Source organism: Myxocyprinus asiaticus, chromosome 36, assembly GCF_019703515.2.
Source record: "Myxocyprinus asiaticus isolate MX2 ecotype Aquarium Trade chromosome 36, UBuf_Myxa_2, whole genome shotgun sequence".
In the NCBI taxonomy this organism is placed as follows: Eukaryota; Metazoa; Chordata; class Actinopteri; order Cypriniformes; family Catostomidae; genus Myxocyprinus; species Myxocyprinus asiaticus.
In genome coordinates, this window is record NC_059379.1 from 30,664,839 (window position 1) to 30,690,031 (window position 25,193).

A 25,193-nucleotide genomic window follows, 5' to 3' on the forward strand; every position below is an offset into this window, starting at 1 on the left:
CAGCTAATCAACTCAAAACACCTGCAAAGGTTTCCTGAGCCTTCAAAATGGTCTCTCAGTTTGGTTCACTAGGCTACACAATCATGGGGAAGACTGCTGATCTGACAGTTGTCCAGAAGACAATCATTAACACCCTTCACAAGGAGGGTAAGCCACAAACATTCATTGCCAAAGAAGCTGGCTGTTCACAGAGTGCTGTATCCAAGCATGTTAACAGAAAGTTGAGTGGAAGGAAAAAGTGTGGAAGAAAAAGATGCACAACCAACCGAGAGAACCACAGCCTTATTGTTTGTCAAGCAAAATCGATTCAAGAATTTGGGTGAACTTCACAAGGAATGGACTGAGGCTGGGGTCAAGGCATCAAGAGCCACCACACACAGATGTGTCAAGGAATTTGGCTAGAGTTGTCGTATTCCTCTTGTTAAGCCACTTCTGAACCACAGACAACGTCAGAGGCGTCTTACCTGGGCTAAGGAGAAGAAGAACTGGACTGTTGCCCAGTGGTCCAAAGTCCTCTTTTCAGATGAGAGCAAGTTTTGTATTTCATTTGGAAACCAAGGTCCTAGAGTCTGGAGGAAGGGTGGAGAAGCTCATAGTCCAAGTTGCTTGAAGTCCAGTGTTAAGTTTCCACAGTCTGTGATGATTTGGGGTGCAATGTCATCTGCTGGTGTTGGTCCATTGTGTTTTTTGAAAACCAAAGTCACTGCACCCGTTTACCAAGAAATTTTGGAGCACTTCATGCTTCCTTCTGCTGACCAGCTTTTTAAAGATGCTGATTTCATTTTCCAGCAGGATTTGGCACCTGCCCACACTGCCAAAAGCACCAAAAGTTGGTTAAATGACCATGGTGTTGGTGTGCTTGACTGGCCAGCAAACTCGCCAGACCTGAACCCCATAGAGAATCTATGGGGTATTGTCAAGAGGAAAATGAGAAACAAGAGACCAAAAAATGCAGATGAGCTGAAGGCCACTGTCAAAGAAACCTGGGCTTCCATACCACCTCGGCAGTGCCACAAACTGATCGCCTCCATGCCACGCCAAATTGAGGCAGTAATTAAAGCAAAAGGAGCCCCTACCAAGTATTGAGTACATATACAGTAAATGAACATACTTTCCAGAAGGCCAACAATTCACTAAAAATGTTTTTTTTATTGGTCTTATGATGTATTCTAATTTTTTGAGATGGTGAATTGGTGGGTTTTTGTTAAATGTGAGCCAAAATCATCACAATTAAAAGAACCAAAGTCTTAAACTACTTCAGTCTGTGTGCATTGAATTTATTTAATACACGAGTTTCACAATTTGAGTTGAATTATTGAAATAAATGAACTTTTCCACGACATTCTAATTTATTGAGATGCACCTATATATTTTGGTCTGTTCTCACCGAAAACTAATCAGATTGCTACAGAAGACATGGATTAAACCACTGGAGTGTTATGGAGTTTCTGGAGTCTTTTTGAAGTTTCAAAGTTCTGGTCAACATTCATTTGCACTGTATGAACCTACAGAGATATTCTTCAAAAACCTTCATTTGTGTTCTGCAGAAGAAAGAAAGTCATGCACATTTGGGATGACATGAGGGGTGAGTAAATGATGAGAGAATTTAAATGTTTGGGTGAACTATTCTTTTAAGTCAAGGACATTTCTTTAATTATATATATATATATTTTTTTAGTCATTCTCTTCTCTAAAATATTTCATCAGCTAAATATTACTCCAAGGCAGGGTTCTTGCTTAGCTGGGGCCCCCTCTCTCCCAGGCCAAATGAGTGGGGGTTTTCAAAATGATGATATCTTTGTCCTTATCAGCTGGGAGGGGGATAAAGACGAGCCGGAGGCACCAGTTTGAGAGAGACGCATGCAGGTGTGTGTGTGTGTGTGTGTGTTTGTTTTTTTTTTTTGTTTTTTTTTTTTTTGCTGGGAAGCAGTTTTATGTTGTGCTTTGTTCATTTGTTTATTAAAAGTTTACATTGACTGCTCAGCCAGTTCCCAGCTGATTAGGACAATTCAGCGCCTGGCGTGCGTGCTCACGGCCCGGCCATGCCCTCCTCCTCGTCACACAGCTTTATATATGCATCTATAAAGAAAGATCTGATTTTACTGTGTGAGGAAAAATAGTAAGTGTGATATTACAAAGATAAGTTAGCGAAATTAAATAACTGGCTTTTATATTGTCATTGTTCAAAAGCCACAGTTATTTTCTGTAAAATATTATCTCCAAGAAGAATCCTTTAACAGTGTACGGTATCTTTTTTCTTGTTTATTTCCACTATTCATCTTTGTATAAACATGAAGAGAAATGTTTTCTAAAGCAAAAATGGAGGTTACAGTGTGGCACTTACAATGGAAGTCAATGGGGCCAATTTTTAAAGGGCGTAAAAGCAGAAATGTGAAGCTTAATATTTTTTAAAAGCAATTACATTAATTATTCTGTTAACACTTGTGTATTATTTGAGCTGTAAAATTGTTTAAATTGTTTTTACGTTCATTTTGGGGATTTCGTTTTTATGGCATTATGTTGTTATGCAAAATTGGCTATAACTTTACACAAAAAAGGTTAGTAAGTGATTTTATCCCATTAACATCAAGTTAACTTGCATATTGTTTACATCTTGTTGCAATACTTTTGAAACTGTATGTATTTTAACATTAACGCATTGGCCCCTATTCACTTCCATTATAAGTGCCTCACTGCAACCAAGATTTTTGCTTTTTTTTTAAAGAAAAAGAGGAATTAAGTCGAAATACATTTTTGCGGTAATCAACATTATGCCACAGTTGCTGTCCATTGAGCTTAACTTGTATTGAACCCGCAATATTTCTTTAAGGAAAAAAGCTGCTTTCTGTCAAAGAAAAAGACTTCCGAAAGGGTCATCGTATTCCGTGTTAAAGCATAGAAATGTACCAAATGTGCAATGGGTTGTTCCCCAGTGTTTGCTGAACACAAGGTGCAGTATTAGTGAGAATTATGTGGTTCAGCACAGCAAGCAAACATTTTATGTCCAATTAGCTTGAATTGTGCTGTCTGGATTCAAAGTACCACCCGTCTGGTACAAGCTCTCAAATTTAGAGGAATCATGAAGTTATTTGATGTGAAAATACAAATCTGCTTTTTTAGACTCCCATTTGTCTCCTATTTAAGCTCATTCTAATTCCAGATGTCTCAGCGGAGCTCGTGATGACAGAAATTAAGACTAATGCTCGACAATATCAGGGTCATGATTAAATCCCATACAGCACATTCACAAATGGACTAGGAGAACTGATATTATACCATGCATCATGTGAGACAAGAGTATATATTTTTTGCATTGAGATTGAATTACAACAGTGCTTTCATTTTGTACTAATGTTAACAGGGAACTTGTTAAACAGGTTTACATATGTAAAACAAAAGAACAAAGTTGAACCAACTAAAACATAAATGCTTTCAAAGAAAACCATCAAAAGCAGTCATTGCAGTTCACTAGGATTAAATAGTTTGGAGTTCTGCTCAGCATCTGAGCATGTGGTACTGATACATTAAAGAGGGTTCACAAGGGACAAAGATGGAATATACACATGCAAAGTCATATACCCGATTCAGCACAATAGACATTTTGCACCTGTATGATTTTTAGTTATATAAATTTCAAATCAGCAGTCATTTTAAGTAAGCTTCAAAACAGGCTTTGTGGCAGATTCTTCGCAGTGTTATTCATTCCTGTTCGATAGGTTGTACAGTTGAACTTGCAAGCATTTGAAAGCAGTTTTATGGAATGAAAGAAACTGGGCCAAAATCATTTGCAAATTAATTCTGACTAGATGGAGATTACATCGCTTGAGTGACCCACTAACAAACAAAAACTGAGGCTGACAGGTTAAATGGCCACCAATAAGTAAAAACATAGTCAATATGTTCCAACAAACCTCATTAAATAATGAATAGGAACATATATAACGGTGAGACAAACAAAATGGTTTCAATGATGAAAAAAACAACAACAAATGAATAAAGTGCAAATAAATTTCACATTGACGATGTACAGTTACAACTTGTATCATATTTAAGTGAAGGAAACCCATCTCTGGCCAAAAGTACAAATGTATAACATAAAGAAATGAGTTTCCATAGGGATAAGGCAGCTTAATATGTATTTGGTCATGTCCCTTTAAAACGTATATGCAGGGTTCTCTGGGCTCAGATCTCAGGTTATATATATCATAGACATTGTAAAGCTAACTGTAAATGTTAAACAGATTTATTATGGATTACAGGTCTAATCGGAAAACTTTCAAGGTAGCTACTTTCCATTAATGCTTTGACCAGGTATAAACAACGTACTAGCATGTACAAAATAATACATTCCCAAACCCTGAGCTGCCTCTTTCTCACACAGCCAGGGTTTAATGACATTTTACTGATGTTTCTTTCATTTGATCCAGAGAGGTCTTTCGAGGATCAGCTTTGTTAAACTGAAGGGGAGGTCTTTCAACTTCAACAAGGGATAGTTCCCACCCTAAAATGAAAATTCTGTCATCATTTACTCACCCTCCTGTCATTCCAACCCTGTATTCTGTTATTTTTCAGTGAAACACAAAGAGAAACATTTTTAAGGATCTTCGCGCAGCACTGTTCATTGTGAGGAACAGAAAAAAAAATGACACTTTTATCTACTGATTATCTTACCCTCCACCAAAACTCTGAAATCTCATTTGGATTTACGTTCAGAGTGTTGACGCATCACGCCAGGTTTGACGTTAAAGATGACAAATGCCATTGGTTCTCACTTGTGTTGTAACTAGGGCTGTCAATCGATTAAAGTTTTTTAGCGAATTGATTACATGACATGCCGATTAATTTATCGAATTAAAGGTTAAGTAAGCGATTCCTGAGAAAAACTGTTGATATTTGAACTCAACAGCCAAACATACACCAAATTCATGCACATGCAATAGTGTTGTGTGGATCGGTCCGATCCACTTTGTTTATTTTCCCATTTACGTAGCAGGGTTGTGTACAAACGGACAACTAGCGGACCATGAAGAGATATTCGTGGAATTTGACAAAAACTGTATTGGATTAAAATGACTTGCTCCACCTTTATTTGCATATATAAATATTTGCAGAGAAAGCCTCTCAAATTACAATAATTCAATATCTAAAGATTAAACAATTTCAATAATTATAAGTATAACATATATATTATAAATACAATAATCCAAATTATCAAAATACATTACTGTGTCAGATGAGTAAAGCATTGATAATAATACAAAAAGAGTCTTTAGAGGGCAATATATTGTTTATTTCCATATTATTGAACATAAGCCAATCATTGGCCAACAGTTCACAGCAATCCATAGATTTATGATTTAAGGGCACTTTCAATGTACACCTGCGTCAGATGGACACTTTTGGAGCATCTCACTTTGTTTGCATCGCATCATAAACAAAGAGGTTTTAGGTCGCTGTGTCAAGTTAAACGTAGTTTGAAACTTAGAAAAACACGTCTCAAGATCCCTGCATTCCAAATTGCGCTCCGTCCAGCTGTGTTTGAACGCATGAATGCATTGTCATCTTGTGCTGTCACTAGTGTCAAGCAAGCCTGAGTGTAGTTTGTTCTCTGTACAGCTGTGCATTGACAATACAGCTGGAGTTTCACTTACTGCCCCCTCCTGAAAACAGGCAGTACTTCAAGCTTGAGTTGCTCCGATGGTAGGAATATTCCATATTATGGTCCGGGGACATAAATAATTGCATACATTTTTTTACGCATTATTTCTTATTAAATTAATTGCACCGAATTAACGCGTTAAATCAACAGTTCTAGTTGTAACCGAACGTGACATGCCGGTTTGAATATGCTGAATGGAGAATGAGATTTGATAGCTGCAGCAGAGGGGAAGATTTTCAGTAAATAATTACTTACATTTCGGTCTGTTTCTCAAGCAATGCTAGAGGATGACTTGTAGAATAGTCATATGGACTACTTTTATGGTGCTTTCATGCCATCTGTTGCCGTTTTTAGAGCTTGACAGTCTTGGTCACAATACACTTTCATAAAACATGTTTTATGGAAAAGAGCTGTGTGAAGATTCTTCAAAAATTTTACTTTTGTTTTCCACAGAAAGAATAACAGCACACAGGTATGGAACAACATGAGGGTGAGTAAAAGATGACAGAATTTGTATTCATGGGTGAACTATTCCTTTAACTAAACCAGCTTGTTCTATACTGTAGAGACAGTAAAGCTTGATAATGCCTGATGCCTTGGGTTGCTCATTGCAGACCAGTGCTAAATATAAATTGTACCGTAAGTAATTTAGGGCTTCTCTTAAGAACAATGCATTCGCAACACTGAAGTCATCTACGCAAAGAACAGAACTCAGCCCGCAGTTTTGACATTCCTTAACCAAAGCAAAATGCCTCAAACAAAAAGTGCTTCACTTGCTTCAGAAATCTTCTCACAGAAAATGTGCACTTATTGCCTCAGTTGCTCAAACATGTGTATTGGACACAAGTCTGACTATTGTGTAGCCACTTCCATTTTAGATTTTTTTGTCAGCATAGCTTCTCTTGATCTACTAAAGCAAGTCTTATATACAGTGCACAAGCCCTGTAACTAAACATAATGCTGTGCTGTAATGTGGTACAGGGAATCAGTTCATGTAGTCTATTTCAGTACCTCTTTAATCATTCTATGCACTATAACCTTGCCACCCTGCCCTTCCTCTTCTGCTTCACCATTGCATTCATCCATTCCTCTTTTGCATACTGTCTGCATAGCCTTGTTCACATTAGCTCCTCCCTTCAGTGCGACATTGTGGGCATGTCCCGACCCACCGTTTGTGTACTGTATCCATTGGCTTGCTGAGGCAACGCCACATGTCCTTCGAAATCGGGCTTCACTGGAGTTGTCGGCCTGCGGGACCGCGAGGACCTGCCGGTGAACAGGCGCAGTGCCCCCCTGCAGATTAGGGAGAACCAGTAGAGCTGCGGTGCCATTAGGAGCGCCGCTCCGAGATTACACTGCCAGGGCACCACAAAAGGAACACGGTAGAAAGGGATAGAGGCATACCTGCAAGAAAGAAAATGGCCACAGAATGCAGATTCATGAAATAGTAAGCAGGAAGGCTTTTTTTGAGGCTGCAGCCACATATCTGGATGAGCTCACAGATACTGTTACATCATATATCAGTTTCTGTGAGGATATGTGCATTCCTACTAGGACTTATTTAAAGTTCAACAATGACAAACCGTGGTTTACAGCAGAGCTCAGGCAGCTTCGTCAGGTCAAAGTGGATGCTTACAGGGGTGGGGATAAAGTCTTGTACAATCAGGCCAGGAACACACTGAACAGGGAAATCAGAGTGGCTAAAAGAAGATACTCTGAGAAACTGAAAAACAAGTTTTCAGCTAACGACCCTGCATCGGTGTGGAGTGGCATGAAACGACTCACAAATTTCAGGACTCCTACCCCCAACCCTGTGGAGGACCAACAACTGGCTGATGACCTGAATGTGTTCTACTGCAGATTTGAAAGGCCCAATCTCACACCCCAGTCTGACCTTCACTTCACACAAACACCAACACCTCCTGCAACCCCCCTGCTCCCCACTCCTGCTACTCAACCTGCACTTAAGATCTGTGAAGATGATGTGAGCTGCGTCTTTCAAAAACAAAGGATAAGGAAAGCACAGGGCCCAGATGGTGTTTCACCTGCATGTCTTAGATCCTGTGCTAACCAGCTGGCCCCCATCTTCACACAGATCTTCAATCGATCACTGGAGCAGTGTGAAGTCCCATGCTGCTTCAAACGCTCAATCATTATTCCTGTCCCAAAGAAACCAAAAATCACAGGACTTAATGAATACAGACCTGTCGCCCTGATGTCTGTGGTCATGAAATCATTTGAGAGACTGGTGTTGGCCCACCTGAAGAACATCACTGGACCCTTTCTAGATCCCCTTCAATTTGCTTATTGAGCAAAGAGGTCTGTGGATGATGCAGTCAACATAGGATTGCATCATATCCTGCAACATCTGGACAGACCAGGAACATATGCAAGGATCCTTTTTGTGGACTTCAGTTCAGCTTTCAACACCATCATCCCAGCTATACTCCAGAATAAATTACACCAACTCTCTGTTCCCATGTCTATCTGTCAGTGGATTAACAGCTTTCTGATGGACAGGCAGCAGCTTGTGAGACAGGGGAAACTTACTTCTAGCACCTGTACAGTCAGCACTGGTGCCCCCCAGGGATGTGTGCTCTCCCCACTACTCTTCCCCCTCTACACCAATGACTGCTTCACCAAGGACCCCTCTGTCAAGCTCCTGAAGTTTGCAGACAACACCACTGTCATCGGCATCATCCGAGATGACGATGAGTCTGCATACAGAAGGGAGGTTGAACAGCTGGCTGTCTGGTACAGTCAAAACAACCTTGAGCTGAACACGCTCAAAATGGTGGAGATCATTGTGGACTTTAGGAGAAACACCCCAACACTGACCCCCCTCACCATTCCAAACAGCACTGTGGCAGCAGTGGAGTCATTTCAGGTTCCTGGGCACTACCATCTGACAGGACCTGAAGTGGGAGACCCACATTGACTCCATTGTGAAAAAGGCCCAGCAGAGGTTGTACTTCCTTCACCACCTGAGGAACTTCAACCTGCCACAGGCACTGCTGATACAGTTTTACGCAGCAGTCATTGAGTCTGTCCTCTGCACTTCAATATCTGTCTGGTTTGGTTCAGCTACGAAATCAGACATCAGAAGACTACAAAGGACAGTTCGGACTGCTGAGAGGATTATTGGTTGCCCCCTGCCCCACCTTCAAGAACTATATACTTCCAGAGTGAGGAAAAAGGCTGGAAAAATCCCTCTGGACCCCACTCACCCTGCCCACTACCTTTTTGAACTGTTGCCTTCTGGCCGACACTTCAGAGTTCTGAGCACCAGAACCGTCAGGCACAGGAACATTTTTATCCCTCAGGCTATCCATCTCATGAACAGTTAAATTGCCCCATTGAGCAATAACTATGTGCAATATACAGTTTAGTCTTTCTTATATTTATCCAACACATCCAGCCTCTTCTGCCATTTTATTCCTCTGGAAAAAAAAAAAACTGTACATAACAGATTTATATTTGCACTGTACATAACATATTGTATTAGATTTGCACTACCCATGTGTATGCGCATGTATGTGTGTGTCTGTACGTATGGGTATAATTAGTTTTTATTTTTTATTATTATCTCTGTCTTGTTGTTGTATTGTTTGAGCACTGGAAGCTCCTGTCACCAAGACAAATTCCTTGTATGTGTAAGCATACTTGGCAATAAAGCTGATTCTGATTCTGAGGAAGACAAAGAGGAAATTTAAGACCCCGTTTACACCTGGTATTAAAATCTGTTCGGGCGATCCATGGACAGCGTTCAATACAGATGTAAACAGGGTCCAAAACGGCTTGTGGCCCGATCAGGGCAACCAGGTAGTTGAATAAAGCAAGAAGCCATGAGAGGCCGTGCGTTACAGTGATTTAAACACGGGTAAGGGGTGTTTTAGGCATTCTTAAAGGGATAGTTCACCCAAAAACATAAATTCTCTCATCATTTACTCACCCTCAGGTCATCCCAGTTGTGAATGACTTTCTTTCTTCTGCAGAACAATAACGAAGATTTTTAGAATATCTCAGTTCTGTAGGTGCATCCAAGTGAATGGAGGCTAGAACTTTGAAGCTCCAAAAATCACATTAAGGCAGCATAAAAGTAATCCATATGACTCCAGTGGTTTAATCCATGTCTTCAGAAGCGATATGACAGGTGTGGGTGAGAAACAGCTCAATATTTAAGTACTTTTTTACTATAAATCTCCACTTTCACATTCAATTCCGCATTTTTCTTCTTTTGTTTTTTTTGCGTTTCCCATTCTTCGTGCATATCACCACATACTGGTCGGGGCTGGTCAAAGGTGGAGATTTAAAGTAAAAAAAGACTTAAATATTGATCTTTTTCTCACCCAAACCTATCGTATCACTTCTGAAGACATGGATTACACCACTGGAGCTGTATGTATTACTTTTATGCTGCCTTTATGTGCTTGTTGGAGCTTCAAAGTTTTGGTCACCATTCACTTGCACTGTATGAAAAATCTTTGTTTGTGTTCTGTAGAAAATTATTTAGCTAAGTAATTCATCATCCAAATGCTGAATTCACGTCATGTCAGATTTATTGTTTTTACTGTTGCAACTCGTTGATTGTACTCATAACTGTTCACACCCTCAGAAAAAGTTATTATTTGCTATGGCAATATTCATTATTGTTGACAACAGCAAAATTGTAATTACGAGATTTACGAAGACATGAACACTTTTTACAAGTAGGAATCTCGTAATTATGTTAATTCTGACATTACGTGAATGCACCATTACTGTAGGCATTTTGCGGTTGCCAGGCAAAATTGATATACAGTTCATCGCATTGATATAGAATGTGCTCTTACAGGTGTGAGTTTACATTCATCAATGGCTTCAAACCCGCTCATCAAATCAGATTTTTTTTATTTTTTTTAATAATATTATCCCGTTTTCTCCCAATTTGGAATGTCCAATTCCCACTACTTAGTAGGTCCTCATGGTGGTGCGGTTACTCCTCAATTCGGGTGGCAGAGGACAAGTCTCAGTTGCCTCCGGTTCTGAGACAGTCAATCCGCGCATCTTATCACGTGGCTCGCTGTGCATGACACCGCAGAGACTCACAGCATGTGGAGACTCATGCTACCCTCCATGATCCACGCACAACTTACCACGTGCCCCATTGAGAGTGAGACCCCCTAATCACGACTACGAGGAGGTTACCCCATGTGACTCTACCCTCCCTAGCAACTGGGCCAATTTGGTTGCTTAGGAGACCTGGCTGGAGTCACTCAGCACACCCTGGATTCCAACTCGTGACTCCAGGGGTGGTAGTCAGCGTCAATACTCGCTGAGCTACACAGGTCCCATCAAATCAGAATTTAAAGTTAGAACTCGCCTGGCAATCAGCTTAAACAATGGTTTTATATTTTGTCGGTTATACTATGCGGCTTTAAAAGGAAACAAGCATCTAATCTAAAACATTTGAAAAGTCCATACATAAAAACGTAGAAGACTTCTCTGGTTTGCCTGATATCAACATGCAAGCATGCACATCTGAAGTTCAGTTAATACAGCTGCTCAACTAAAGTAATAAAGAGCGTTCCATTTGAAACATCACGTTTGTGATGATATAAAAAATTGGAAACACATTTGGAAGCAACGGTATGCTGGTGATCTGTCCCGCCTGACCACTTATGATTTGATCACCCGACCTTAATAACAGGTGTAAACGGGACAGTTTTTCTACTGACAGACGCTGTGTGCACCACTGTCATCTTAGAACAGGAGGGAGAAAAAGTTAATGAAAGAGAGTTAAAAGTTAAAGGAAGCTTTAAAAAGAGACATACCTTCCATAAACGTAGTAGAGATAGGGGAAGAGAAGGACTCGACAGAGGAAGAAAGTGATCAGCATAACAGCTCCATTCACTTTGTGAAGAAGTGTGTGCTGTTGCTTGTACTTAAGAGTAAAAAAGAACAAGAAAAAGAGAGAGAATAGGTAAGACAACAATACAAATTGATGATAGAAGATGAAAAAAAAAAAAAGAATGAGTGTGATATATTTTGAAATGGACCACTTCAAATTGTGTTGAGCACAAGATTTGAAGGAACTGTTTATCCAGAAATGAAAAATCTCATCATTTACTCACCCTCATGCCATCCCAGATGTGTATGACTTTGTTTCTTCTGCAGAACACAAATGAAGATTTTTAGAAACATATCTCAGCTCTGTAGGTCCATACAATGCAAGTGAATGGTGACCAAAACTTTGAAGCTCCAAAAGCCCATAAAGGCAGCATAAAAGTAATCCATAAGACTCCAGTGATTAACGCCATATCTTCAGAAGTGATATGATTGGTGTTGGAGAGAAACAGATCAATATATAATGCCTTTTATTTTACATCAAATCTCCACTTTCACTTCCACACTCTTCTTTTGTTTTTTGGTGATTCACATTCTTCATGCATATCGCCATCTACTGGTCAGGACTGGTCAAAGGTGGAGATTTATAGTAAAAAAAGGACTTAAATATTTTTCTGTTTCTCACCCACACCTATCATATCGCTTCTGAAGACATGGATTAAACCACTGGAGTTGTATGGATTACTTTTATGCTGCAGTTATGTGCTTTTTTGGACTTTCAAAGTTCTGGTTACCATTCACTTGCATTATATGGACCTACAGAGCTGAGATATTATTCTAAAAATCTTTATTTGTGTTCAGCAGAAGAAAGAAAGTCATACACATCAGGGATGTCATGAGGATGAGTAAAAGATGAACACATTTTAATTTTGGGGGGAACTATCCCTTTAAACAAAACATTCTCCTTAAGTATAAATGTGAAGGTGAAGTGTGTAATTTGTTTGATTTTAAAATACTTTCTCCTCTCCAGTTTAATGTGCAGAGACAACAAGTAAGCCATTCGTATGTTGGAAATAGTAGGTCATCCAGGTATTTCTCACTTAATACTTCATGAATACTGTGGATTCGGACATACTACTCCATTGGTATACTGTTTTTGGCATACTATATAGAGGGAAAGTATGGGTATTCAGATGCAGTAAAAGTCTTTTTAGCAAGGCGGCCATCTTTGGAATGCTCTTGGGCAGGCCGGGCAGCTATTCTTCAATGTAAACAAGCGGCATAAAAGTACAGCTCCTATCTACTTGAATGGGGAAAGACTGAAATCTCCAAAACAGTTGGTCAAGATTACGATCAAAGAACATATTTCAAATGAGAAGTAAAATCTGACAACAATGGTATCATAAATTGTGCTTCTTTACCTCAGTTTAAGCTAAAAAAACCACAATCTCCCCGGCTTGTCTTGCTAATGCGCATGCGTGTTCTCGAGGTGACTGACAGGCAATGTCTATATCTAAAAGGTAATTGGCTCTTTTACCTGTAAAGCAGGATTTAATAGAAGTGGCCCATCTCTGCTATATGGTCTCTGACTAAGACCAACATTTCTAACACTAACTCCTACAGCTTTCAAGCTTCATTAAAATCAATATAATTTTCACCTTCATTATAATCAATGATGCAGTCTATATAGAAAGTGTCCGTTGCGTCATGTTGCGTCGACAGTAAATGGGAGTCCCGTTCCATTTTGCCCTGGACGTGCTGACGTTACTACTGCCAACAACATATATAAATGGTTTAGAACCCTCGCTTTGATGCATCCAGTGTAGACAGCCTCAATCTATTGCACTGCGTCAATAAAGGAATGCTCAGGGTTCAATACAAGTTAAGCTCAACTGACAGCATCTATCTATCTATCTATCTTTCTATCTATCTATCTACCTACCTACCTATCATCTGTCTGTCTGTCTGCCTGCCTGCCTGCCTGCCTACCTACCTATCTACCTACTTTCTATCTATCTATCTATCTATCTATCTGTTCCAGCTGGTTGTTTGTCTAACATCCTGTCTACACCAGGTGCGTCAGTTGATGTCACGTGACACAACACAACGACTTAAGGCTGTCTACACTGGACGCATCGACACGAACATTCTAAACCATTTATTTGAGTTGTTTGCAGTAATGGCGCCACCGCATGCAGTGCAAAATGGAACAGGACTCCCATTTACTGTCGTCGCATCTGCAACAGATGCTTCCAGTGTAGACAGTCAGTCTATGCTCACGTCCGGTGTCGACAGGATGTAACTGTTATGTTTCTTTATCCATCAAACTTTAAACTTTTAAAACTAGTTTAAACTTTCAGACGAGGCTTTGTCAGGCCAATATCAAAGTTTGCCTTGACAAACTTGACCCTACTAGTTATCTTTGGAATTCTGTTTGGTGCTGCTAATGCTGCAGAAATGATCTACTTCCCCTTTAAGGAAAATTATTGTTGTATATTTGATATGTGATTGATACACACACCTATTGCATGCATTCAGCAATGGTAAATACACATCCCCTACCCTGGCTGAGTGCTAACCAAGCTAGACTGTGCTGTGCCATATACTAAGAGTTGGAGGGGGTGGGGGTCAGAGAGGGATAGAGAGTAGGATATTATATCAAGTGTTAAATTTATTTCAGGGGGCTATATTCAGATAGAGGCAGCTGTGGCTCTGAGGCACTCAGAGGGTGACTGGGATCCAGAAGCATGGCCAGTGAAACATATACATTTTCTGATTTAAAACATACAAATCTGATTTGATAAAATAAAAATAAAAATCTAGCATAACACATCAATTCCAATTCCGATTTTTCTGTTAATGGAATCTCAGGGTTCAATACAAGTTAAGCTCAATTGACAGCATTTGTGCCATAATATTGATTAACAGAAAAATTGTTTTGACTCGTCCCTCATTTATTAAAGCAAAAATTGTAGTTACAGTAATGCATTTACAATGGAAGTGAATGGGGCCAATCCATAAACATTAAAATTCTCACTGTTTCAAAAGTATAGCCATAAAATGTAAACACTATACAGTTTGTGTCAACATGATTTTAGTGTGATAAAATCACTTACCGTAATAACCATATCTGTGGAGTTATACCCAATATTAATTACTTCCCATTACAACCCTTATCTTCATTGTCATAACAACTTTAAATCTGGTCACATTAAATTTTATTACACTAAAATCATTTTAACATGTTTAATGTTTATATTTTGTGACTATACTTTTGAAACGGTTGGCTGCATTCGCAAGGATTGTAACTGCCTTACTGTAACTGCAAGGTTTTTTTGCTTTGTTTCTTTTTAAAATAAACAAGGGACAAGTCGAAATGATTTTTTTGTGATAATCAACATTATGCCACAAATGCTGTTGAATGAGCTTAACTTGTATTGAACCCGCAACATTCTTTTAATATATGAGCAACACTTTAATAATTAGTTATTAAAGGGACAGTTCATCCAAAAATGAAAATTCTTGCATAATTTACACACTTACGTCTTTCCAAACCCACATGACATTCTATCTTCTGTGGAACACAGAAAAGCACCATCAAAGTATATTAAAAGTAGTCCGCATGATTCATGCACTATATTCCAAGTCTTCAGAAGCCATACTTCAGAAGATTTATATGTGGAAAAAACTACGTTTAAATCAGTATTCACTGATAATCTTCCCCTCTGCCGTAGTTATCAAATCTTATTTGTGGTCACATATATTCAAACTTACCGTGTCACATTTGGTTACAACACATGCAAGAATTAATACTGGTTGACATTACTGAGGTCAAACTGGATGCAACGTGCAAATATGGGTATGCACAAATTAGATTTGAGAGGTAGTGGCGGAGGGGAAGATCTTCAGTGAATAACAACATAAATTTTGGTCTGTTACTTACACAAAGCTGTCATATGGCTTTAGAAGACTTAGAATATAGCGTACAAGTCATATGGACCATTTTATGGAGCGTTTTTGGAACTTTATATGAATTTATGGAAAATGGCAGCTCAGAGATTGTTTAAAATATCTCTTTTTGTGCTTTGCTGAAGAAAGTTATCGGGGTTTGGAACGCCAAGAGCGTAAATGATGTAAATCCCAACAGGATTACAGTTCATTTTTGGGTGAACTATTCCTTTAAGGAATAGCTCACCCCAAAATTAAAATTCTCTCGTTTACTCACCCTCATGCCATCCCAGATGTGAATGACTTTCTTTCTTCTGCAGAACACAAATTAAGATTTTTAGAAGAATATTTCAGCTCTGTAGGTCCATACAATGCAAGTGAATGGTGGCCAGAACTTTGAAGCTCCAAAAAGCACATAAAGGCAGCATAAACGTAATCCATAAAACTCCAGTGGTTTAATCCATGTCTTCAGAAGCAATATGATGAGGTGTGGGTGAGAAACAGTGAAAGTGAAAGTGGAGATTTATAGTAAAAAAGGACTTAAATATTGATCTGTTTCTCACCCACAACTATCATATTGCTTCTGAAGACATGGATTAAACCACTGAAGTCCTACGGTTTACTTTTATGCTGCCTTAATGTACTTTTTGGAGTTTCAAAGTTTTAGTCACCATTCCATTGCATTGTATGGACCTACAGAGCTGAAATATTCTTCTAAAAATCTTCATTTGTGTTCTGCAGAATAAAGAAAGTCATACACATCTCGGATGCCATGAGGGTGAGTAAATGATTAAATGAATAAATAAAATATATTTGGGGGTAAACTATCCCTTTAAGTGTAATTTAATGTCTTTATGTAAGGTGAATATAAAAGGGGAGACTTGTTACTGTTCAATGTTTTATGTTAAGATTTGGAAGCATTTCTGTTATGTTGTAGTTTTGGGGGTTACCATCATGGTTAAAAGTGAGCCTGAGTTGAGGACCAACACAATTTTGAGGGCGAACACAATGATGTGCGAATTTTCCTATTTGGGTGAACTGTCCCTTTAAGTTTAAATGTGTGTTTCCCTTAATAATAAGTGCATTTATATATATTTTTTTTTTTACTTTGTCAGAGTTCATAAGACTTCTGTACAGTGTCTTTGTAAAACAGACCAGACCTGTATGTCTGAAATCAGCACATCTCTAAATACACTTTACGATGAATAATTTATTAAAATATGATGTTAGTGAAGTTGTGCTTAATGTTGTACACATATTGTTAAGGACTAAAGCTGAGGACAGAATGATGAATCAGGGTAAAAATACCACAGGGTAGACAAAGAAGCACTCATCTAATCAATAATGAATATACCTGGATGAGGATTTTGCCTAGACAGACGGATGGAGTGCTGAGTTCAGCCAGGAACATGACACCCTGGAAGTAATCGCCTTTTCCCTGCCTCCAGAACTGGAAGTCAATGTGTGAGAGAGAGCAAATATTAGGTTTCATTTGTCTACATCCTGACATATTCTATATAATATGTTTTATATTGTTTTATTACAGATTCTTCAGTGACCTCATGCTATGGATAAACTTGTCCATAAAGTATGGGGCTTATATTATAAAAAAGCTGATTCAAACACACAAAACATAAGGTCCAAATATAAGGACCCAGTTTCAAGTGGTCAGTTTGGTTGAAGGTATAGTTTACCCTAAAAATGAAAATTCTGTCATCATTTATTCCATTTAATGGGGCTGTCAAGCTCCAAAATGCAAAAAAGCACTATAAAAGAATCAGTAAAATGGTAAATATGACTTGACATCTGATATTCTTGTGATTTTTGTGTTCTACATAAGAATGAAAGTCATATGGGTTTGGAACTACAGTATATGAGGGTAAATAATAACAGAATTCATTTTTTTTGGGGGGGGGGACGGACTATCCCTTTAATGTAGAGCTAATAAACTTCATCTGTGATGAAAATTACCACAGAGATGGGGAAGCACATGGTGACCATGACGACATGATGTAAGACCATGAGGAACTCTCGGCGGAGATAGCCAGACACTGCCATAGCCTTGGATTTGGACCCGTTGTCCACCTCATGACCTTTGACCTGGAGCTTGTACCAGTAACACAGGAACATTGCGTAGATATCATACACAAAGTATGGCACAGCAAAAAGGATGTAGGAGCTGGTCAGCCAATGCCTATTGTGTATGAAAGTGTAGAGAAAAGAAAGTGAGTGGGTCTATAACTTTGTATATGTGCTATAAAATCATTCATAAATTCATCTTTTCGAAAGATTAACTTCTCTCAGGAGGTCTAGCTTCTACAGCTATCATATGCTTTTTCTACGGTTAAGGGAGCCCACTTCGCATCTAAGTGTTTAAGAACATCCCTCGCCTGTGGTAAAATCAATGTAATGCACAGCCTCTCGTGGCTTCTTACTTTATTTAATCATTGTTGCCAGACTTTTAATTTACTTAAATATTCACACAGTAATTGTTTTCCTCATATAAAAAGTTTTACTTATAAAGGAATGAATAGTAATATTGAAACATATGTATAAAAATCATGACCACTCATGTGAGATGAGGGCTCCAGTCATATCAGTAACCTTATAAAAGCTCTTATTCTACATGGGGTAGGGGCGCCTCATGGGGGCAGCCATGTTAGCATCACATGACCAGCTGAATACTACTGGCTTAATCTTAGTAACTGCCCTGTTATTGGACACTTTCATTCATGGAATAAATTAATCCTGGTTTACTGTCCATAGTGAATTTCTACAATGGCATTGGTAACTGGAAACTACTGTTTGAATGATGCAGCTTCCGCGCCACTAGGTGTCACTGCCAATGTAAGTCACTTCAACATACTTCAAAAAATTACTGAGTGCACCTTTAAATATCATGGATGCTAGTCATAAGATCAGCAAACTAAAGGCTGGATCTTATTCAGGTTCCAAATGTTAAGCCCAAGGTTTAATATCATATCTGACTGCACATAATTCAGTTTATACCAATTTTATGCATCTTAAACCTAACCGACAAATGAACACATCAACAAATCAATGGGTTCATATTACGTCACACACTGTCTTATCATTAAGCTTTTCTCCAGTCCACTGAAGAACAAATGGCACCAAATCAACCTCTATTTTGATGGAGATTTGATATACATTGATTTTACGTTGCTAAAAGTGATGACTGTTGCACCTACTGGTCTTCAATGATGTCCTCACAGGATGTGGAGATGATGTAACCAGCTGTAGAAGCCATAATAGCTTGGATGGACGACACTAACCTTAAACAGAGTATTTAGAGTAAGTACAACCACCACAGGTGTAAGAGCTGCAATTTAATTTCACACTAAAAATCTTTTATTTACTTGTTAATTTAAACCTGAAAGTTATGATGTAAAATGAAGAAAAATATATTAAAATATTAATATTAAACTTCTAGGTAACTAAACAATGCAAGAAAATGTATGCACTTTCCTATTTTTTACACATTTACATTGTTAATAGCACAAGAACACTGGCTATAATTTCCACTTAGAGAATTTAACTATAGTTTTAACGGTATATGAAGTCTTAGTGGACTACAAATGTGTTTATTTGTTGTTTTTTAATGGGACTACAAAATAACATTGAAATGTTAAAAAATAAAGATGTTTCTTGTCTTCTTTATACACTAAAAATATTTTTGCCTATTTTTAAGATTAGTGCATTTCAATTTCATAACAAAATTCCATCAAATTGAATTGTGTAACAATTCAAAACAAAACAAAATTTAATTAATAAAACTTTATTTTGTTAAAGTTTACTCAGTTTAATTAGATGAAATTTTAGGTCACACTTTGTATTATGTGTCTTTAATTACTATGTACTAACATTAAAATACATACAAAACCATGTACAGTATTTACTGTGTAATAACATGTTGTTCGGCAAAATTCTCACAAGATTCACATTTGCTGCTGCTGAGGTTGAGGTACAAGTAGGTTTAGGAGTAAGTTAGGGTTAGGTTCAGGGGTTAGAGTTAGGTTTTAGGGCAAAGGATGGGTTAGGGTTAGGGGTAAAGTTAACAGTGTAACTACAAATGTAATTAAATGCAAGTACTTTAAATTAAAGTACAATGCAACAAGTATGAACATAATAAGAACACTGTATCAAATGATTAAGTACAGTTAAAGACACCTAATATAAAGTGTAACCTAATTTTATTATGAAATTAAATTGTGTAAATCTTAAAATTATTTAAGTGTGACATTGTCCCATATGAACTCCTTTGTACATATATATAAAAAGAAAATAGGTTTTGCACAAACTTCATATAGAATCCAGCTCAAAAATATGCTGTCATTAAAGCAAAAGGGGGACACAACAAATACTAAGAAATTCTGAAAACTTTTCAGTCAAATTACTATAAATTGCTGATAATACAATTTGTAATGAAAAATGTTGTATTAAATTAGACTAGAAAGCAAAGTAGAAGTGTTTTCTCTTTTGGACCCTACTGTAGGTCCACAAAAGTTATACCTAAGTAATTTACATTTACCAAAAACTATATTAAAAATCAATAAAAAGACATTTTGGTCACTTGAAAATAAGTAAATGCTAGAAGGGTAACAAACTACTGATAAACAAATATCAGTTGAATATTGGTTGTTTTAATGGACATTTATTCACCCTCATGCAATCTCAGATATGTATGACTTTCTTTCTTCTACAGAACACAAACGAAGATTTTTAGAAAAATATTTCAGCAAGTGAATTGTGGCCAGAACTTTGAAGCTCCAAAAAGAACATAAAGGCAGCATAAAGTAATACATACGACTCCAGTGGTTTAATCCATGTCTTCAGAAGCGATATGATTGGTGTGGGTGAGAAACAGATCAATATTTAAGTCCTTTTTTCCTACATATTCACCTCCCTGACCAGTAGGTGGCGATATTCATGAATAATGTGAATCTCCAAAAACAAAAGAAGAATGTGAAAGTGAATGTGGTGATTTATAATAAAAAAAGGTCTTAAATATTGATCTATTTAAGTCCTTTTTTACTATAAATTTCCACCTTTGTGAAAGTGGAGATTAACTGTAAAAAAGGACTTAAATATTAATCTGTTTCTCACCCACACCTATCATATTGTTTCTAAAGATATGGATTAAAGCACTGTAGTCTTGTGGATTACTTTTATGCTGCCTTTATGTGCTTTTTGGACCTTTAAAGTTCTGGCCACCATTCACTTGCAATGTATGGACCAAGAGATCAGAAATATTTTTCTAAAAATCTTCATTTGTGTTCTGCTGAAGAAAGAAAGTCTTAAACATCTGGGATGGCATGAGGGTGAGTAAATGATGAGAGAATTTACATTTTTTACCGGGCTGAAACAATGACTGCATCCCCCTCGTTCCACCTCAGTCCAGGAACAGATTTGAGACAATGCTTGGACAACAGGAAAAGGCCTGGGAAAAACACAGACCCTGCTGCTATGATGGACAACATGATCTCTGGCAGGTGAACTCCAGTAATATTGCGTTCAAAAAAGCCCCCAGCGGTGCTGCTGTCCTGCTTCCCTTTCTGTAACAAAACAGCATTCAGAAACTGAAAAGTTTTGACAAAAGTAAACAATAAACGAATAAATAAATAAACAGACAATATTTTCCTAGTAGACATTACAGTGGATTAGTAATTATAAAGAATCTTTCTTTTCTAAATAATTCTCTTGGGTCAAAATTGTGTTGCATAAACCAAGTTATTATGTATGCTCCATATGGTGCCACATGTGGCCAGTCACAAGCATCACAACAGTCAAACACATGCAAACCAAGTCACATGGCAAAGTCAGAACTACAGTAATGCTCTGAGTCAATAATATCCTGCATTTCTGCCCCCAATCACATATGCCCAGTATTATTAAACTATAACTTAGTCTTTTTTAAATATTTTTGTGATGGGCCCTGAGTCAGCGAAAGCACAAATTAATTACATTTTAAATAGAACACATTCATATATACATTAACAATAATGCATGTTTATTTAGTATTTAAGTACATACTTAAATACATTAACTTTGTTAATAGCACAAGAACCTTGGCTATGTCCCCTACCCCACTTGAACTAGTTTGTGCAGTACATGAATTCTTTGTGGACTACAAATGTGTTTATTTGTTTTTTTAATGGGACTAACTAGCAAAATAGAAAACAAAAAATATAGGCCTTCTATAAAAATGTCTAATAAAGATTTTTCTTGTTTACTTCACACACACACGCACACACACACAAGGGCGTAGCAGCACTCTTAAAAAGGAGATTTTTGTCCCCCACACTTTTCCAAGCTAAACCCATACCAAGTCCAAATGGTGGATATGTATACAGTATTCTTTGTGTTTTGTTACTTTGGGCTGATTGAGCGACCATCCAGCCAATCACAGGTGAGTTTCATGAGCCGAAACAACCCTTACGGAATAGGTCATCAGTCAGACAGTCTAATCAAACATAGCTCCATTCATTTCTACAAAGTTGCTTTCAACAATGCTCATTTATCCATGTTTTTATCGGCACTGATGTTGATCTAAATGAATAATCTAGAGATGAGGAACACACAAACAAGAGTTATTTATCGGCATATCGTTCTTGATTGGCAGCATTAAGTGAAATGCACTGCAGAAAAAAACAAAGGACAATCCTTCTTTCAAGCACACATTGTAAATGGAGTTTATATCAGCACCTGAGTCTTCTTTAAGTTATGCTTTTTACATTATGTTTGTGAGGTAACAGTTTGATCGGTTGTGTTAAATATGTAAAGCTATTTTTAATATCAGCTCCTGTTTTTTATCTCTATGTTGGTGTGCAGTCGACAAACTGTAAGAAAATAGATAAATCTGCTCTGTTCTAAGAACACTTAGGCATTTTACTGAAGTCAATAGATATGTAGACACGCTTTTTTATACATGTAAACGTACGGATGTAATTGACACTCATTATTAGACTATTATTGTTGTCTTTTGATAAAAGTCATGCTCAGCAGCTCACAAACTGTAGGGAAATTATAGATTTGCTACTAATTTCACACAAACACTCATTTCTCACCACCTTCTGGCATCACCAGAAATGGTCACTGAATCATTAAATGGATCTGAACGAACTTTGGTGAACATTGTCAAAACATTCGAGCCACTTGGACACATTTAAATCCCACAATGCACAAACAGAGTAAAAAATAAAATTGTGTAGATGCACAATAGACCTTTTTCACAGACTGTGATGGTGCATTTCCGCCTTATTTATCAGCGTAAATCTTTTTTAGATTATACATTTTTTAAATATTGAGTGTAAATTAATAACATTATGCTTATTGTTATATTACCCTGGAATTAGTTTTAAAAAATGAATTACCACAGCTGCGAGGGGGTTTCTATTGGAGCTGCTGAGAGAGTGACAGTAAATTTGGCATCATCTCCCACTTTACTGTCTTAATCCACCGCTCTCTATTTTTTTCCTCTTCTGGAAAGTCATCCAAACGTAATAATGAAGTTTTTCTTTTGCTCTTGGAGCAAATGGGTAAGTGTAAATAATATTTGCTGTGATCTCCCATTCACTCCCATTCACCGCTGTCAAAGTTTACCCTGCAAACATTTACTTCTGCGTTCCAAAACGTCTGTTGTCATTATTGTAATTGATTAAATAATTTATTCAGGAGCAGCTTGTGCTCAGTCTTTTATTTCCATGTGTGAATCAGAAGCAAGTGCTCCACAAGATGCCCTTTATTTTTGCAGCTAATTTTGCAAAAATGTTCAATTATTTTGCAATACTTGAATCTTTAAAATACTACAAATATTAAAAGTAAATAATATGTATATATTATATCATACTTATATATTAATATATATACTGTCATATATTAATATTGCACTGCAAGTTGTGGGTCTGTGTGAGCCACCAACTGACAGCTGTGCCCCCCCACCCCACACACTTTTAAAACGACTGCTATGCCCCTGTGCACACATACACACACACACACACACACACACACACACACAAAAGAGCCTGTTTTTAAGATTTAACCATTTCAATTCAATAACAGAATTCCATTCCAAATTAAATTGTGATGTTTAATAAAATTAAATTAATAAAACGTATACACATTTACTGTATAAGTAATTCATATATATAATTATTATTTATAATATATAAAATATTTATTTATTTATAGATTACTCAGTTCAATGTATCAATCTTAAAATGATATATATATATATATATATATATATATATATATATATATATATATATATATATAAAATAGATTTGTATTAACAATAAATAAATATTAATGTATTAATAAAATATTATTAATTTATAAATATTAACACATACACATCAAAATCTAAACTTTTAAGGACGAATGTGGAAATATCACAAAAGCTCCAGTATGTTGTGTTTTGACAGACAGACCCCGTTTGCAGTCCAAAACAAAGGATGGAACCTGTATCCCATCATCATCACCACTAACGCATGCGGCCATCCATCCCCTGCACACAAAAACGCATTCTCCGCACAGCTTCATATCCTTCTGTATTACAGCAGCCATAATATTCATATTTCACAGAAACACTCATTCAAGGCTATTCGGAACTTGGCGTAGATGCACTTGAATCACAGCTAAGAAAAAGCCAAAAATGCGCAATGCGCTATCATGCAATCCCGAAATAACGGAGGTAAAAGGGGGTAAAAAAGTAACGGCAGGGTGACTCAATCTACATGCCATATGGTCGTTTATACAAAACGATTTAAAGTGATAAACGTCTATATTGGCGACGTTCCTCTCACGACATGTAACGTTATTGGCTGATGGAAGACAAAGCTCATCTATTGGCATGAAAATAATGGTTGGTTGCATTGGTATAGGCCGTGATCACCCATTATCGCTGCCAAATGTACAGTCATAAGATGGGACATGTTCAGAATGTCAAAATGAATGAAGGGAGAAGAGGATGCACATACGTGACGGTCAGCGGCCTGTCGACCCTCGTGTCTCCGTCGAAACAAATAACGAAGAGCGAGTGCATGATTTATGCAATGACATGATTTCTGTTCTGTATTTGCGGTGTCTTTGTGGTGTATAAATCTGTTGTAGATGCCAAGCTGACTCCGGAGGTCAAAGATGCGACCGCTGTTATGCTTATTCCGGCTTTTGCTCTCCAACACGCTGTTAAATCTCCCGTCGTCGCGCGCTACCGCTTTAATTTGCGTAAAACCAACGGTTTTTGGTTAGTCCCCTCGAGGCGGTGGTTGAGCCACAAAAATGCGGGTAAGACCGCGACTCCTCCAAAGCGCTTCCGTTATCCTGTTTGATATTATGCTACATTATCGATCACACAGGACAGCAGTGCTACAGAGCGCGTGTCCATCACTATCTGCACTGCTTACATTACCAAAATAAATCAACCGGCTCGTGATCACTGCGCTCTTTAGCTTTGTTATAATCATCCAGGACTCAGATGCTTTCTCTAACGTCGATCTTTCCATCCACGTTGTTATGTAGGTCAGCGGAGTGCTTGAGATAACCACCAGAACATCTGAGGTGCGATTTTCACGCTCTTGTTGTGACAAAAACAATAAGAGAACGGAGAGTTCGTCCCTCAGGAGAACAAAATGAAAACGCATGTGGGACCCATTAATTGTTAATTGGGGGGGGGAATAAAAACGTCCGTGGCACACCCGTGAGGTTAAATGTGTCCAAAAACTGTTGCACCATAAATGGA

General features: G+C 37.7%; 2 protein-coding genes across 3 annotated transcripts in view; one reads left to right on the forward strand and one right to left on the reverse strand.

Annotated features, from left to right (window-relative positions):
• The window catches only part of LOC127427395 (NIF3-like protein 1), a 173,214-nt gene that overhangs the window by 62,189 nt on the left and 85,832 nt on the right, over positions 1-25,193 (forward strand). The window lies entirely within an intron of this gene.
• Positions 1,888-25,042, reverse strand: tlcd3bb (TLC domain containing 3Bb). Of its 2 annotated transcripts, XM_051675007.1 has the most exons (7): positions 24,433-25,042; positions 20,807-21,006; positions 18,643-18,726; positions 17,405-17,627; positions 16,788-16,883; positions 11,473-11,582; positions 1,888-7,063 (listed from the first exon to the last, which is right to left on the reverse strand). In XM_051675007.1, the coding sequence occupies exons 2-7, from the start codon at positions 20,929-20,931 to the stop codon at positions 6,796-6,798; spliced, it is 906 nt and encodes a 301-aa protein (XP_051530967.1). In that variant the 5' UTR covers positions 20,932-21,006; positions 24,433-25,042; the 3' UTR covers positions 1,888-6,795. The 2 variants fall into 2 exon arrangements, with proteins under 2 accessions (XP_051530967.1, XP_051530968.1); XM_051675008.1 differs by lacking the exon at positions 24,433-25,042 and having other exon boundaries at positions 18,643-18,721; positions 20,807-20,958.

Coding starts and splice junctions, on each gene's coding strand:
- tlcd3bb (XM_051675007.1), bottom strand. CDS start 20,931: ATGTTGTCCATCATAGCAGCAGGGTCTGTGTTTTTCCCAGGCCTTTTC. Junction 17,628..18,642: donor GAGGACATCATTGAAGACCA/GTAGGTGCAACA, acceptor CATACACAATAG/GCATTGGCTGACCAGCTCCT. Junction 11,583..16,787: donor TAGGCAAAATCCTCATCCAG/GTATATTCATTA, acceptor TTTACTCTTAAG/TACAAGCAACAGCACACACT.